Source organism: Scyliorhinus torazame, chromosome 7, assembly GCF_047496885.1.
Source record: "Scyliorhinus torazame isolate Kashiwa2021f chromosome 7, sScyTor2.1, whole genome shotgun sequence".
Classification (NCBI taxonomy): domain Eukaryota; kingdom Metazoa; phylum Chordata; class Chondrichthyes; order Carcharhiniformes; family Scyliorhinidae; genus Scyliorhinus; species Scyliorhinus torazame.
In genome coordinates, this window is record NC_092713.1 from 2,003,779 (window position 1) to 2,020,815 (window position 17,037).

At 50.7% G+C, this 17,037-nt stretch overlaps 1 protein-coding gene across 1 annotated transcript in view; it reads right to left on the reverse strand.

The window, feature by feature from the left end:
* The window catches only part of col11a1a (collagen, type XI, alpha 1a), a 1,142,395-nt gene that overhangs the window by 227,310 nt on the left and 898,048 nt on the right, over window positions 1–17,037 (reverse strand). Inside the window, 3 exon segments of the mRNA XM_072510277.1 lie at window positions 6,997–7,050; window positions 7,143–7,196; window positions 8,212–8,265. Coding sequence (XP_072366378.1) covers window positions 6,997–7,050; window positions 7,143–7,196; window positions 8,212–8,265 — 162 coding nt within the window.

The window sequence follows — 17,037 nt, forward strand, 5'->3', positions numbered from 1 at the left end:
CCTGGGCGTTGGGAAGCGATTGGGAATTTCTCGCCTCCTGGGCGTTGGGAAGCGATTGGGAATTTCTCGCCTCCTGGGCGTTGGGAAGCGATTGGGAATTTCCCGCGTCCTGGGCGTTGGGAAGCGATTGGGAATTTCTCGCCTCCTGGGCGTTGGGAAGCGATTGGGAATTTCTCGCCTCCTGGGCGTTGGGAAGCGATTGGGAATTTCTCGCCTCCTGGGTGTTGGGAAGCGATTGGGAATTTCCCGCGTTCTGGGCGTTGGGAAGCGATTGGGAATTTCTCGCCTCCTGGGCGTTGGGAAGCGATTGGGAATTTCTCGCCTCCTGGGCGTTGGGAAGCGATTGGGAATTTCTCGCGTCCTGGGCGTTGGGAAGCGATTGGGAATTTCTCACCTCCTGGGCGTTGGGAGGCGATTGGGAATTTCTCGCCTCCTGGGTGTTGGGAAGCGATTGGGAATTTCCCGCGTCCTGGGCGTTGGGAGGCGATTGGGAATTTCTCGCCTCCTGGGCGTTGGGAGGCGATTGGGAATTTCTCACCTCCTGGGCGTTGGGAGGCGATTGGGAATTTCTCACCTCCTGGGCGTTGGGAAGCGATTGGGAATTTCTCGCCTCCTGGGCGTTGGGAAGCGATTGGGAATTTCCCGCCTCCTGGACGTTGGGAGGCGATTGGGAATTTCTCGCGTCCTGGGCGTTGGGAAGCGATTGGGAATTTCTCGCCTCCTGGGTGTTGGGAAGCGATTGGGAATTTCTCGCCTCCTGGGCGTTGGGAAGCGATTGGGAATTTCTCGCCTCCTGGGCGTTGGGTGGCGATTGGGAATTTCTCGCCTCCTGGGCGTTGGGAAGCGATTGGGAATTTCTCGCCTCCTGGGCGTTGGGAAGCGATTGGGAATTTTCGCCTCCTGGGCGTTGGGAGGCGATTGGGAATTTCTCGCCTCCTGGGCGTTGGGAAGCGATTGGGAATTTCTCGCCTCCTGGGCGTTGGGCGGCGATTGGGAATTTCTCGCCTCCTGGGCGTTGGGAAGCGATTGGGAATTTTCGCCTCCTGGGCGTTGGGAGGCGATTGGGAATTTCTCGCGTCCTGGGTGTTGGGAAGCGATTGGGAATTTCCCGCGTCCTGGGCGTTGGGAGGCGATTGGGAATTTCCCGCGTCCTGGGCGTTGGGAAGCGATTGGGAATTTCTCGCCTCCTGGACGTTGGGAAGCGATTGGGAATTTCTCGCCTCCTGGGTGTTGGGAAGCGATTGGGAATTTCCCGCGTCCTGGGCGTTGGGCGGCGATTGGGAATTTCCCGCGTCCTGGGCGTTGGGAGGCGATTGGGAATTTCTCGCGTCCTGGGCGTTGGGAGGCGATTGGGAATTTCTCGCCTCCTGGGCGTTGGGAAGCGATTGGGAATTTCTCGCCTCCTGGGTGTTGGGAAGCGATTGGGAATTTCCCGCGTCCTGGGCGTTGGGCGGCGATTGGGAATTTCCCGCCTCCTGGACGTTGGGCGGCGATTGGGAATTTCTCGCCTCCTGGGTGTTGGGAAGCGATTGGGAATTTCCCGCGTCCTGGGCGTTGGGCGGCGATTGGGAATTTCCCGCCTCCTGGGCGTTGGGAAGCGATTGGGAATTTCTCGCCTCCTGGGTGTTGGGAGGCGATTGGGAATTTCTCGCCTCCTGGGCGTTGGGCGGCGATTGGGAATTTCCCGCGTCCTGGGCGTTGGGAAGCGATTGGGAATTTCTCGCCTCCTGGGCGTTGGGAGGCGATTGGGAATTTCTCGCCTCCTGGACGTTGGGAAGCGATTGGGAATTTTCGCCTCCTGGGTGTTGGGAAGCGATTGGGAATTTCCCGCGTCCTGGGCGTTGGGAGGCGATTGGGAATTTCTCGCGTCCTGGGCGTTGGGAGGCGATTGGGAATTTCTCGCCTCCTGGACGTTGGGAAGCGATTGGGAATTTTCGCCTCCTGGGTGTTGGGAAGCGATTGGGAATTTCTCGCGTCCTGGGCGTTGGGAAGCGATTGGGAATTTCCCGCGTCCTGGGCGTTGGGAGGCGATTGGGAATTTCTCGCCTCCTGGGCGTTGGGAAGCGATTGGGAATTTCCCGCGTCCTGGGCGTTGGGAAGCGATTGGGAATTTCTCGCCTCCTGGGCGTTGGGAGGCGATTGGGAATTTCTCGCCTCCTGGGCGTTGGGAGGCGATTGGGAATTTCTCGCCTCCTGGGCGTTGGGAAGCGATTGGGAATTTCTCGCCTCCTGGACGTTGGGCGGCGATTGGGAATTTCCCGCGTCCTGGGCGTTGGGAGGCGATTGGGAATTTCTCGCCTCCTGGGCGTTGGGAAGCGATTGGGAATTTCTCGCCTCCTGGGTGTTGGGAAGCGATTGGGAATTTCCCGCGTCCTGGGCGTTGGGAGGCGATTGGGAATTTCTCGCGTCCTGGGTGTTGGGAGGCGATTGGGAATTTTCGCCTCCTGGGCGTTGGGAAGCGATTGGGAATTTTCGCCTCCTGGGCGTTGGGAAGCGATTGGGAATTTTCGCCTCCTGGGTGTTGGGAGGCGATTGGGAATTTCTCGCCTCCTGGGTGTTGGGAGGCGATTGGGAATTTCTCGCCTCCTGGGCGTTGGGAGACGATTGGGAATTTCCCGCGTCCTGGGCGTTGGGAAGCGATTGGGAATTTCCCGCGTCCTGGGTGTTGGGAGGCGACTGGGAATTTCTCGCCTCCTGGGTGTTGGGCGGCGATTGGGAATTTCTCGCGTCCTGGGCGTTGGGAAGCGATTGGGAATTTCTCGCGTCCTGGGCGTTGGGAGGCGATTGGGAATTTCTCGCCTCCTGGGTGTTGGGAAGCGATTGGGAATTTCTCGCCTCCTGGGTGTTGGGAGACGATTGGGAATTTCCCGCGTCCTGGGCGTTGGGAGGCGATTGGGAATTTCTCGCCTCCTGGGCGTTGGGAAGCGATTGGGAATTTCTCGCCTCCTGGGTGTTGGGAGACGATTGGGAATTTCCCGCGTCCTGGGCGTTGGGAGGCGATTGGGAATTTCTCGCCTCCTGGGCGTTGGGAAGCGATTGGGAATTTCTCGCCTCCTGGGCGTTGGGCGGCGATTGGGAATTTCCCGCGTCCTGGGCGTTGGGAAGCGATTGGGAATTTCTCGCCTCCTGGGTGTTGGGAGACGATTGGGAATTTCCCGCGTCCTGGGCGTTGGGAGGCGATTGGGAATTTCTCGCCTCCTGGGCGTTGGGAGGCGATTGGGAATTTCTCGCCTCCTGGGCGTTGGGAAGCGATTGGGAATTTCTCGCCTCCTGGGTGTTGGGAGGCGATTGGGAATTTCTCGCCTCCTGGGCGTTGGGAAGCGATTGGGAATTTCTCGCCTCCTGGGCGTTGGGAAGCGATTGGGAATTTCTCGCCTCCTGGGCGTTGGGAAGCGATTGGGAATTTCTCGCCTCCTGGGTGTTGGGAAGCGATTGGGAATTTCTCGCCTCCTGGACGTTGGGAAGCGATTGGGAATTTTCGCCTCCTGGGTGTTGGGAAGCGATTGGGAATTTCCCGCGTCCTGGGCGTTGGGAGGCGATTGGGAATTTTCGCCTCCTGGGTGTTGGGAAGCGATTGGGAATTTCTCGCCTCCTGGGCGTTGGGAAGCGATTGGGAATTTTCGCCTCCTGGGTGTTGGGAAGCGATTGGGAATTTCTCGCCTCCTGGGCGTTGGGAGGCGATTGGGAATTTCTCGCCTCCTGGGCGTTGGGAGGCGATTGGGAATTTCTCACCTCCTGGGTGTTGGGAAGCGATTGGGAATTTCTCGCCTCCTGGGCGTTGGGAAGCGATTGGGAATTTCTCGCCTCCTGGGCGTTGGGAGGCGATTGGGAATTTCTCGCCTCCTGGGCGTTGGGAAGCGATTGGGAATTTCTCGCCTCCTGGGCGTTGGGAGGCGATTGGGAATTTCTCGCCTCCTGGGCGTTGGGAGGCGATTGGGAATTTCTCGCCTCCTGGGCGTTGGGAGGCGATTGGGAATTTCTCGCGTCCTGGGTGTTGGGAAGCGATTGGGAATTTCTCGCGTCCTGGGCGTTGGGAAGCGATTGGGAATTTCTCGCCTCCTGGGCGTTGGGAGGCGATTGGGAATTTCCCGCCTCCTGGGCGTTGGGAAGCGATTGGGAATTTCTCGCGTCCTGGGCGTTGGGAAGCGATTGGGAATTTCTCGCCTCCTGGGCGTTGGGAAGCGATTGGGAATTTCTCGCCTCCTGGGCGTTGGGAAGCGATTGGGAATTTCTCGCCTTCTGGGCGTTGGGAAGCGATTGGGAATTTCTCGCCTCCTGGGCGTTGGGAAGCGATTGGGAATTTCTCGCCTTCGGGGCGTTGGGAAGCGATTGGGAATTTCTCGCCTCCTGGGCGTTGGGAGGCGATTGGGAATTTCTCGCCTCCTGGGCGTTGGGAGGCGATTGGGAATTTCCCGCCTCCTGGGCGTTGGGAAGCGATTGGGAATTTCTCGCGTCCTGGGCGTTGGGAAGCGATTGGGAATTTCTCGCCTTCTGGGCGTTGGGAAGCGATTGGGAATTTCTCGCCTCCTGGGCGTTGGGAAGCGATTGGGAATTTCTCGCCTCCTGGGCGTTGGGAAGCGATTGGGAATTTCTCGCCTTCTGGGCGTTGGGAAGCGATTGGGAATTTCTCGCCTCCTGGGCGTTGGGAAGCGATTGGGAATTTCTCGCCTTCTGGGCGTTGGGAAGCGATTGGGAATTTCTCGCCTTCTGGGCGTTGGGAGGCGATTGGGAATTTCTCGCGTCCTGGGCGTTGGGAGGCGATTGGGAATTTCTCGCGTCCTGGGCGTTGGGCGGCGATTGGGAATTTCTCGCCTCCTGGGCGTTGGGAAGCGATTGGGAATTTCTCGCCTTCTGGGCGTTGGGAAGCGATTGGGAATTTCTCGCCTTCTGGGCGTTGGGAAGCGATTGGGAATTTCTCGCCTTCTGGGCGTTGGGAAGCGATTGGGAATTTCTCGCCTCCTGGGCGTTGGGAAGCGATTGGGAATTTCTCGCGTCCTGGGCGTTGGGCGGCGATTGGGAATTTCTCGCCTCCTGGGTGTTGGGAAGCGATTGGGAATTTCTCGCCTCCTGGGCGTTGGGAGGCGATTGGGAATTTCTCGCCTCCTGGGTGTTGGGAAGCGATTGGGAATTTCTCGCCTCCTGGGCGTTGGGAGGCGATTGGGAATTTCTCGCCTCCTGGGCGTTGGGAGGCGATTGGGAATTTCTCGCCTCCTGGGTGTTGGGAAGCGATTGGGAATTTCTCGCGTCCTGGGCGTTGGGAAGCGATTGGGAATTTCTCGCCTCCTGGGCGTTGGGAGGCGATTGGGAATTTCTCGCCTCCTGGGTGTTGGGAAGCGATTGGGAATTTCTCGCCTCCTGGGCGTTGGGAAGCGATTGGGAATTTCTCGCGTCCTGGGCGTTGGGAAGCGATTGGGAATTTCTCGCGTCCTGGGCGTTGGGAGGCGATTGGGAATTTCTCGCCTCCTGGGCGTTGGGAAGCGATTGGGAATTTCTCGCCTCCTGGGCGTTGGGAAGCGATTGGGAATTTCTCGCCTCCTGGGCATTGGGAAGCGATTGGGAATTTCTCGCGTCCTGGGCGTTGGGAGGCGATTGGGAATTTCTCGCCTCCTGGGTGTTGGGAAGCGATTGGGAATTTCCCGCGTCCTGGGCGTTGGGAAGCGATTGGGAATTTCTCGCCTCCTGGGCGTTGGGAAGCGATTGGGAATTTCTCGCGTCCTGGGCGTTGTGAGGCGATTGGGAATTTCTCGCCTCCTGGACGTTGGGAAGCGATTGGGAATTTCCTGCCTCCTGGGTGTTGGGAAGCGATTGGGAATTTCCCGCCTCCTGGGCGTTGGGCGGCGATTGGGAATTTCTCGCCTCCTGGGTGTTGGGAGGCGATTGGGAATTTCTCGCCTCCTGGGTGTTGGGAAGCGATTGGGAATTTCCCGCGTCCTGGGCGTTGGGAAGCGATTGGGAATTTCTCGCGTCCTGGGTGTTGGGAGGCGATTGGGAATTTCTCGCCTCCTGGGCGTTGGGAAGCGATTGGGAATTTCTCGCCTCCTGGGCGTTGGGAAGCGATTGGGAATTTCTCGCCTCCTGGGCGTTGGGAAGCGATTGGGAATTTCTCGCGTCCTGGGCGTTGGGAGGCGATTGGGAATTTCTCGCGTCCTGGGCGTTGGGAAGCGATTGGGAATTTCTCGCGTCCTGGGTGTTGGGAGGCGATTGGGAATTTCTCGCCTCCTGGGCGTTGGGAAGCGATTGGGAATTTCTCGCCTCCTGGGCGTTGGGAAGCGATTGGGAATTTCTCGCCTCCTGGGCGTTGGGAAGCGATTGGGAATTTCCCGCCTCCTGGGCGTTGGGAAGCGATTGGGAATTTCTCGCCTCCTGGGCGTTGGGAAGCGATTGGGAATTTCTCGCGTCCTGGGCGTTGGGAGGCGATTGGGAATTTCTCGCCTCCTGGGCGTTGGGAGGCGATTGGGAATTTCTCGCCTCCTGGGCGTTGGGAGGCGATTGGGAATTTCCCGCCTCCTGGGTGTTGGGAAGCGATTGGGAATTTCCCGCGTCCTGGGCGTTGGGAGGCGATTGGGAATTTCTCGCCTCCTGGGCGTTGGGAGGCGATTGGGAATTTCCCGCCTCCTGGGCGTTGGGAGGCGATTGGGAATTTCCCGCCTCCTGGGCGTTGGGAGGCGATTGGGAATTTCTCACCTCCTGGGCGTTGGGAGACGATTGGGAATTTCCCGCGTCCTGGGCGTTGGGAGGCGATTGGGAATTTCTCGCCTCCTGGGCGTTGGGAGGCGATTGGAAATTTCTCGCGTCCTGGGCGTTGGGAGGCGATTGGGAATTTCCCGCGTCCTGGGCGTTGGGAGGCGATTGGGAATTTCCCGCCTCCTGGGCGTTGGGTGGTTTGTTCTGAACAATATTGCAGTTGCTCATTTCTGAATCACAAGACCCAGAGCGACAGAGAATTCAGGGAATGGAAATGTGATTGGTCGGAGCATTGCAATCAAAATATCTCACCTTCTCACCGACTCCGCCAGGAGAACCAACTCCACCAGATGGGCCTTGGGCTCCCTGAAGATCAGATACATCCAATTAAATACATCAAATTAAATGGGAAGATTTCTCATAGAAAAAGCAATAAAACTCAATTTTATTTCACTTACATCAGCTCCACTGGGGCCCTGTGGTCCGCGAGGTCCCGGAGGTCCAGGAGGTCCCTGTGTGAAAACCATCAGCAATGACATTATTGCGCTGAATTTAAATAACTCAATAGCTAAGACAGAAACCCAATCTGGGTTTCTATAGTTACGCTGCAGCCCAGCCTCGCCAGTCAGATATAGACCAGTGAGATATCGGAGATCCATCCAATCAGTGACACAGTGGGAATACCGGGAGACTGGGAGATCGGGAATATTTAATCCATATTCCTCATGTGGAAGGGTTCTTGGATTTCACCAATATTTTACCTGATTGATTCCAAAAATCAGGCAAAGAAAATGTTTTTTTCTTTTCTGTAACCGGTTAAACATCCGGATTATTTTGGTCAGAAACTCATTGTCCCAGACAAGCTGGTGATCATTCATCTGATTGGTGAAGAATAGAGTTTGTGTACATGGTGACTCGTTGGAATTTACAAGGATGGGGGGGGGTCTTATAGAAACATCTAAAATTATGAAGGGAATAGATAGGATAGATGCGGGCAGGTTGTTTCCACTGGCGGGTGAAAGCAGAACTAGGGGGCATAGCCTCAAAATAAGGGGAAGTAGATTTAGGACTGAGTTTAGGAGGAACTTCTTCACCCAAAGGGTTGTGAATCTATGGAATTCCTTGCCCAGTGAAGCAGTAGAGGCTCCTTCATTAAATGTTTTTAAGATAAAGATAGATAGTTTTTTGAAGAATAAAGGGATTAAGGGTTATGGTGTTCGGGCCGGAAAGTGGAGCTGAGTCCACAAAAGATCAGCCATGATCTCATTGAATGGTGGAGCAGGCTCGAGGGGCCAGGTGGCCTACTCCTGCTCCTAGTTCTTATGACTCGGGGATGTGGGCTGATTGGCCAAGAGTCAATTGGTCATCCTCTGACCTCAGGCTGAGGCCCAGACATTATGGAGGACACTGAGGCGGGGGCACGGGGCACAGACAGAGCGAGGCATGGACGGAGCGGGGGCACGGACGTGGCGGGGGCACGGAGGCAGGGGCACGGAATGGGACTCCGAGTGGGTGAATCTTACTCACCATGGCACCAACGTCACCCGTCTCACCCTTTTCACCTGGTGGTCCTGGGAGACCCTAAAATCATTGAAAAAGAGAAAAATTGGAAGAAAACAAATTGTTTTAATTTCTACATGAATAATTAAATACAGATTCCGAGACAGACACAGACACAATACAGATTCCCGGACAGATGTAGACCCAATACTAAAACACTGAATTCGGAACGGAACTAACAGAAACCAAAATGAAACGACATTAAGGTTTAGAGCAAAATTTTCTCTTCTTTTGACAATGTATTCACTCAGGCGGGGGTGGGGGGGGGGGGGGGGGGACGACACTCAGGTGAGGGGGGAGTTTGGGGAAAGCGGGGGGCAGTTTGTGCACAGTGGGGGGGGGGGGGGGGGAGTTTGGGGACAGTGGGGGGGGGAAGTTTGGGGACAGTGGGGGAGGGAAGTTTGGGGACATGGGGGGGGGGAGTTTGGGGACAGTGGGGGGGGGGGAGAAGTTTGGGGACAGTGGGGGGGGGAAGTTTGGGGACAGTGGGGGGGGGAAGTTTGGGGACAGTGGGGGGGGAAGTTTGGGGACAGTGGGGGGGGAAGTTTGGGGACAGTGGGGGAAGGAAGTTTGGGGACAGAGGGGGGAAGTTTGGGGACAGTGGGGGGGGGGAGTTTGGGGACAGTGGGGGGGGGAGTTTGGGGACAGTGGGGGGGGAGTTTGGGGGCAGTAGGGGGGATGTTTGGGGGCTGCGGGGGGAGGGAAGTTTGGGGACAGTGGGGGGAAGGTTTGTGGACAGTGGGGGGGGAAGTTTGGGGACAGTGGGGGGGCAGTTTGGGGAAAGCGGGGGCAATTTGGGGACAGTGGTGGGGCGGGGGGTGGAGGTTGGTGACCGAGGGGGCAGTTTGGGGAAAGCGGGGGGGGGGGGGGTAGTTTTCCAACTGCAATGCTGTTTTTTCCTGACATTATGTTTGACCTCCCCCCCCCCCACCTGAACCCCACCCTCACGGACACGGCACCCCCCCCCCCCCCCAACACGGATACGGGAGCCCCTCCACCATGAAGCCCCCCCCCAATGGTGCCTCAGCTGTGACCTCCAGCAGTGTCAGAGCACTGCCCAGGCGTGACCCACCCCCCCACTCCCCCGGGACCATACATGCGTGTGCTCGGTCACGGGTTCTCTTCACCATTTGCCAGGATGTTACTAACCCCAGCGGCAGGGGGACCCCTCCCCACCCCCACTCCAGGGAGGCCACAGCCCCGGGGAACTCTCTCACAGGCTGCTGCATTCGGCATTGTTGAAGAAAGGTAAAGGTGTCGGTGAAAGAAATGTTCTGGTCGGACATCTCAAAATAATCAAATCAGACATCTTTGCGGCGATTCTGATTGTGGTCTGATCTGTAAGAGCACCTGGATCTGGATTGGATTGGAATTGTTTATTGTCACGTGTACCGAGGTACAGTGAAAAGTATTTTTCTGCGAGCACCTCAACAGATCATTAAGTACATGGGAAGAAAAGGGAATAAAAGAAAATACATAATAGGGCAACACAACATATACAACGTAACTACATAAGCACCGGCATCGGATGAAGCGTACAGGGTGCAGTGTTAATGAGGTCAGTCCATAAGAGGGTCATTTAGGAGTCTGGTAACAGCGGGGAAGAAGCTGTTTTTGAGTCTGTTCGTGCGTGTTCTCAGACTTCTGTATCTCCTGCCCGATGGAAGAAGTTGGAAGAGTGAGTAAGCCGGGTGGGAGGGGTCTTTGATTATACTGCCCGCTTTCCCCAGGCAGCGGGAGGTGTAGATGGAGTCAATGGATGGGAGGCAGGTTTGTGTGATGGACTGGGCGGTGTTCACGACTCTCTGAAGTTTCTTGCGGTCCTGGGCCGAGCAGTTGCCATACCAGGCTGTGATGCAGCCCGATAGGATGCTTTCTATGGTGCATCTGTAAAAGTTGGTAAGAGTTAATGTGGACATGCCGAATTTCCTTAGTTCCCTGAGGAAGTATAGGCGCTGTTGTGCTTTCTTGGTGGTAGCGTCGACGTGGGTGGACCAGGACAGATTTTTGGAGATGTGAATTTGAAACTGCCAACCATCTCCACCTCGGCCCCGTTGATGCTGACAGGGGTGTGTACAGTACTTTGCTTCCTGAAGTCAATGACCAGCTCTTTAGTTTTGCTGGCATTGAGGGAGAGATTGTTGTCGCTACACCACTCCACTAGGTTCTCTATCTCCCTCCTGTATTCGGGCTCATCGTTATTCGAGATCCGGCCCACTATGCTCGTATCGTCAGCAAACTTGTAGATGGAGTTGGAACCAAGTTTTGCCACGCAGTCGTGTGTGCACAGGGAGTAGAGTAGGGGGCTAAGTACGCAGCCTTGTGGGGCGCCGGTGTTGAGGACTATTGTGGAGGAGGTGTTGTTGTTCATTCTTACTGATTGTGGTCTGTGGGTCATAAAGTCGAGGATCCAGTTGCACAGGGAGGAGCCAAGTCCTAGGTTTTGGAGCTTTGATATGAGCTTGGCTGGGATTATGGTGTTGAAGGCGGAGCTGTAGTTAATGAATAGGAGTCTGATGTAGGAGTCCTCCCGATATAACAACATCTTAGGTGATGTTATATCCCTACATCTTACAGGGTGTGAACGATAAACTTCCCCATGAACCTTGCAGAATACGAGCTCCCCCGTTATGGGGGCAGGACCTCTGAACAATGTCTAGCTGTCAGGTCTATAAAGACACTGGTTAGGCCGGCCCAGTTGGGATCTACTCTGTGATGTAAGGCAAAGTTTCCCTTCGAGGGGAGGGCTGACTGGTGGTGATTTAACCTGAGGGTCACCACACCTCAGGCGAGGGGCAAGGTTGAGAAGGCGGGGCCTTCCCGAATAACCTCAGCCGGGACGGGGATTGAACCCACGCTGCTGCCCTCGCTCTGCATCATGAACCAGCTGTCCAGCCCACTGAGCTAAACCGGGCCCCACCCTGTGATGTATGTAACAGTTACTGAAAATAAATTAGCCTTTTTTGAACGACTCAGCGTGAGTCCTCTGTGACTTTGTTGGCAGACAGAACATCTAATTAACCTGGGTTATTGACCCAGCAAATTACAAACTGTTCTCTGCTCCTGACTTCATCTCCAACCTATTACTAAATGCTTTTCAATTTATTCAAATAGAAGGGAAACAAATTAAAGATCAATACCTAATGAATTCATTGATGAAATGCAGCTTTGTCAGCATTTTACTCCGAACACAGTTTACTAATCACTAAATCACAGGGCTGGATTATACCGGCGCCCAGACCCTCCCCACTCACCCCCTCAACTGAGCCATAAACACAGGAGGAGCTTTGATGCCAACAGCTGCCCAGAGCAAGTTAACGCTGGGAGCAATGTTAACGCCCAATCTCTGCGGGTGTCTGTCCCGCCTCAGGGAGGCGAAGGCTGAAGGCCAATCAAAGGACAAGCAACTCCAAGCTCACCGAATGGGGGTGGTGACCAGTGCTGCCCCACCTTGCCGAGCAGCCCAGAAAACTCCGGGATAAAAGCAAATTACTGCAGGTGCCGGAATTGTTTGCGTTGGGTTTCACTGGAACATTGCAGCGGGCCAAGGACGGACATGTGGGTGTGGGAACAGGACGGGGAGTTGAAATGGCAGCAACAGGAAGGTCTGGGTCCTGCCTGTGGACAGACCGGAGGTGTCTGCTAAGTGGTCACCCAGTCTGCGTTTAGTCTCTCCAATGTAGAGTAGACCCCACTGGGAGCAGCGAATGCAATAGACCAGATTGAAGGAAGTGCAGGTGAAGCACTGCCTCACTGGAAAATAGTGTTTGGACCCTTGGATTAGGGATCTGAGCAAAGGGGAGTGAGGCGAGTGCCTGTGTGGAATCTGCACGTTCTCCCCGTGTCTGATTGGGTTTCCTCTGGGTGATCCGGTTTCCTCCCATAGTCCAAAATTCTTCCTGATTTTGAACCCCTCAATTCAATCTCCTCTGAACCTTCTCTGCTCCAAGGAGAACAATCCCAGCTTCTCCAGTCTCTCCCCGGAACTGTTATCCCATATTCCTGCTCAGTATACACTGAGGAGTGGAATATATACAGTGTACAGTATACACTGAGTGGAATATACAGTGTACAGTATACACTGAGTGGAATATATACACAGTGTACAGTATACACTGAGGAGTGGAATATATACAATGTACAGTATACACTGAGTGGAATATATACACAGTGTACAGTATACACTAAGGAGTGGAATATATACAGTGTACAGTATACACTGAGTGGAATATATACACAGTGTACACTGAGTGGAATATATACAGTGTACAGTATACACTGAGTGGAATATATATACAGTGTACAGTATACACTGAGGAGTGGAATATATACAGTGTACAGTATACACTGAGTGGAATATATACACAGTGTGTAGTATACACTGAGTGGAATATATACACAGTGTACACTGAGTGGAATATATACAGTGTACAGTATACACTGAGTGGAATATATATACAGTGTACAGTATACACTGAGGAGTGGAATATATACAGTGTACAGTATACACCGAGTGGAATATATACACAGTGTACACTGAGTGGAATATATACAGTGTACAGTATACACTGAGTGGAATATACAGTGTACAGTATACACTGAGTGGAATATATACACAGTGTACAGTATACACTAAGGAGTGGAATATATACACAGTGTGTAGTATACACTGAGTGGAATATATACACAGTGTACACTGAGTGGAATATATACAGTGTACAGTATACACTGAGTGGAATATATATACAGTGTACAGTATACACTGAGGAGTGGAATATATACAGTGTACAGTATACACTGAGTGGAATATATACACAGTGTGTAGTATACACTGAGTGGAATATATACACAGTGTACACTGAGTGGAATATATGCAGTGTACAGTATACACTGAGTGGAATATATACACAGTGTACAGTATACACCGAGGAGTGGAATATATACAGTGTACAGTATACACTGAGTGGAATATATACATAGTGTACAGTATACACTAAGGAGTAGAATATATACAGTGTACAGTATACACTGAGTGGAATATATACACAGTGTACAGTATACACTGAGGAGTGGAATATATACAGTGTACAGTATACACGGAGTGGAATATATACACAGTGTACAGTGTACACTGAGGAGTGAAATGTATACAGTGTACAGTATACACTGAGTGGAATATATACACAATATACACTGAGGAGTGGAATATATACAGTGTACAGTATACACTGGGTGGAATATATAGTGTACAGTATACACTGAGTGGAATATATACACAGTGTACAGTATACACTGAGGAGTGGAATATATACAGTGTACAGTATACACTGAGTGGAATATATACACAGTGTACAGTATACACTGAGGAGTGGAATATATACAGTGTACAGTATACACTGAGTGGAATATATACACAGTGTACAGTATACACTAAGGAGTGGAATATATACAGTGTACAGTATACACTGAGTGGAATATATACACAGTGTACAGTATACACTGAGGAGTGGAATATATACAGTGTACAGTATACACTGAGTGGAATATATACAGTGTACAGTGTACACTGAGGAGTGAAATATATACAGTGTACAGTATACACTGAGTGGAATATATACACAATATACAATATACACTGAGGAGTGGAATATATACAGTGTACAATATACACAGTGTACAGTATACACTGAGTGGAATATATACAGTGTACAGTATACACTGAATGGAATATATACAGTGTACAGTATACACTGAGTGGAATATATACACAGTGTGTAGTATACACTGAGTGTAATATATACAGTGTACACGGAGTGGAATATATACAGTGTACAGTATACACTGAGTGGAATATATACGCAGTGTACAGTATACACTGAGGAGTGGAATGTATATACAGTGTACAATATACATTGAGTGGAATATATACACAGTATACACCGAGGAGTGGAATATATACACAGTATACACTGAGTGGAATATATATACAGTATACACTGAGGAGTGGAATATATACACAGTATACACTGAGTGGAATATATACACAGTATACACTGAGGAGTTGAATATATACACAGTATACACTGAGTGGAATATATACACAGTGTACAGAATACACTGAGTGGAATATATACACAGTGTACAGAATACACTGAGTGGAATATATACACAGTATACACTGAGGAGTGGAATATATACAGTGTACAGTATACACTGAGGAGTGGAATATATAGTGTACAGTATGCACTGTCATGTGAGGGTACCTTTAAGACATGGATGTTTAAGCAATGTACCTTTAAGAAAACAGCGATGTCAGAGAGTGGGTGGCACTGAGCTCAGGTCAGCCATTTTGCAGTTTAGGTTTGCAGTTTGGCGGAAAAGAGCTGGGTGTGTGTCTGTGTTTGCAGTGAGCTGGATCTCTGCCATGAAAGACGATCTCTGGATCATTTGGGTGATTTAAACTCATAATAGTAAAACCTTTAACCTGATGTGATTCTGTTTAAAGGTGTTAAGTCTCTTGGAAGTTTGAAGGAACATTTTGAGGAATAATTTACTGTTGCAATATTTTCTGAGTTACCTTTGAAGTGAGGGGTGTTAATAAATCCAATGTTTATTTAAGATGTTAAGTTGAGTGCATGGAATAAACATTGTTTTGTGTTTAAAACCCCACGTGTCCATAATTGTAATCCCACACCTAGGGAAAAAGCCGTGTGCTAGGAAAAGCAACAAATCCATTAAAGGGAGAGATTATTTGAACTCCATGATACATTTTGGGGTTCTGAAAACGCCTCGCCCACAACAATTGGGGGCTCGAGGGGGATAAAAGTCTATCTGTTGGATTGGCTTTTGTGAACTTAAAGACAGTGAAGGATTGTTGCTTTTCCGGTGTGGTATTTTAGTTTAAGTGGGGAGAGTGTTGTGAACAATGGCTCTTTCAGAGGCTCAGAAGTTTTTGGGGGTGGAGAATGTTACACGCAGTACTTTACGGACAGAAACGAAAAGCAGACTGTTAGATTTGGCAAGAACATTGCAGTTAACATTACCTGACAAAATGCGAAAAGGTGAGGTAATTATGATGGTGGTTAAGCATTTCAAGTTGCCTGAGATAGAGTTTGACTCATTGGAAATGGCAAAAATTCAGTTGCAAATTATACAAATGGAACACGAGAAAGAATTAAAGCGGCTTGCATACGAGAGTGAGAGAGGGGAAAAAGAAAGAGGAAGAGAGAGAGAGGAAAAAGAAAGAGAGAGAGAGGAAAAAGAAAAGGCGAGAGAAGAAAGGAGAAAAGAAAGAATAGCCCTAGCAGAACAAAAAGAAAAAGAAAGGGAGATGCAGATCAGGGAAAAAGATAAAGAGAGGGAGTTTGAAATTCAGAAAATGGCCATGAAACATGACAATCAGTTAAAATTGGCAGACGTAAAGGGAAATGTACAGTTGGATGATAGTGATGAGGATAGTGAGAAAGAGCGTCATAGTTGAAGGCTTGGTGGGAACCTATTTAAATATGTCCAAGCATTGCCAAGGTTTGATGAGAAGGAGGTGGAAGCCTTTTTCATTTCATTGGAGAAGGTAGCTAAACAAATGAAATGGCCACAGGACATGTGGGTGTTACTGATTCAAACAAAGCTGGTAGGTAGGGCTAGTGAAGTGTTTGCATCACTACCGGAGGAGGTATCTGGAACGTATGAGGAGGTGAAGAAATCCATCTTAAGTGCATCTGAGCTAGGGCCTGAAGCTTACAGACAAAGGTTTAGAAATTTAAGGAAAGAATTTGGTCAAACATACATGGAGTTTGAAAGGCTCAAACAGAATAATTTTGATAGGTGGATAAGGACTTTGAAAATAGACCAAACGTATGAAGCTCTCAGAGAAATTGTACTTTTGGAGGTGTTTAAAATTCAATTCCTGATGTAGTGAGAACTCATGTGGAAGAACAGAGGGTTAAAACTGCGAGATTAGCAGCAGAAATGGCAGATGATTATGAATTAGTTCATAAATCAAAGATTGGTTTCCGACATCAGTTTCAGCCGGTGAGGGATAGAAACTGGGGACATGAGAAATACTCAAGTGGTAAAGGTAAAGGTGATCTGATGGGAGACAATAAAGAGAGTGTACCTCAGATTAAAAAATAAATCCAGGAGGGTGGAAAAGAAATGAAAAGTTTCAGATGTTTTCACTGTAATAAACTAGGCCATGTAAAGTCACAGTGTTGGTGGTTGAAGAAAAGCACTGGGAAGGCTGATGTGGTAAAACAGGATAAGACAGTGGGGTTTGTTAGAGTGGTAAAGGAAAGCCCAAGGGAAGCGAAGGAGGTGCAAACGATTGTACAGCCTGTTCAAGAAGTAATTGTTAAGAAGGTGCCAGATGTCTTTAAAAAATTTACTTGTGTGGGTAAAGTTTACTCATGTGTATCAGGAGGAGCAGGTAAAGAAGTCACAATTTTAAGAGATACAGGGGCTAGTCAATCTTTAATGGTAAGAGATGAGGAATTATGTAGTTTGGGAAGAATGTTGCCAGAAAAGGTGGTGATATGTGGAATTCAGGGTGAGAGGAGGAGCGTTCCATTATATAAGATAAGGTTGGAAAGTCTAGTGAAGAGTGGTGAAGTGGTAGTAGGAGTAATAGAGAAACTATCTTGTCCAGGAATACAGTTTATCTTGGGTAATGATATAGCTGGATTGCAGGTGGGAGTGATACCTACTGTGGTTGATAAGCCAGTGGGAAATGAGACAACTGAAGTGTTGAAGGACGAATATCCTGGGATTTTTCCAGATTGTGTAGTAACAAGGTCG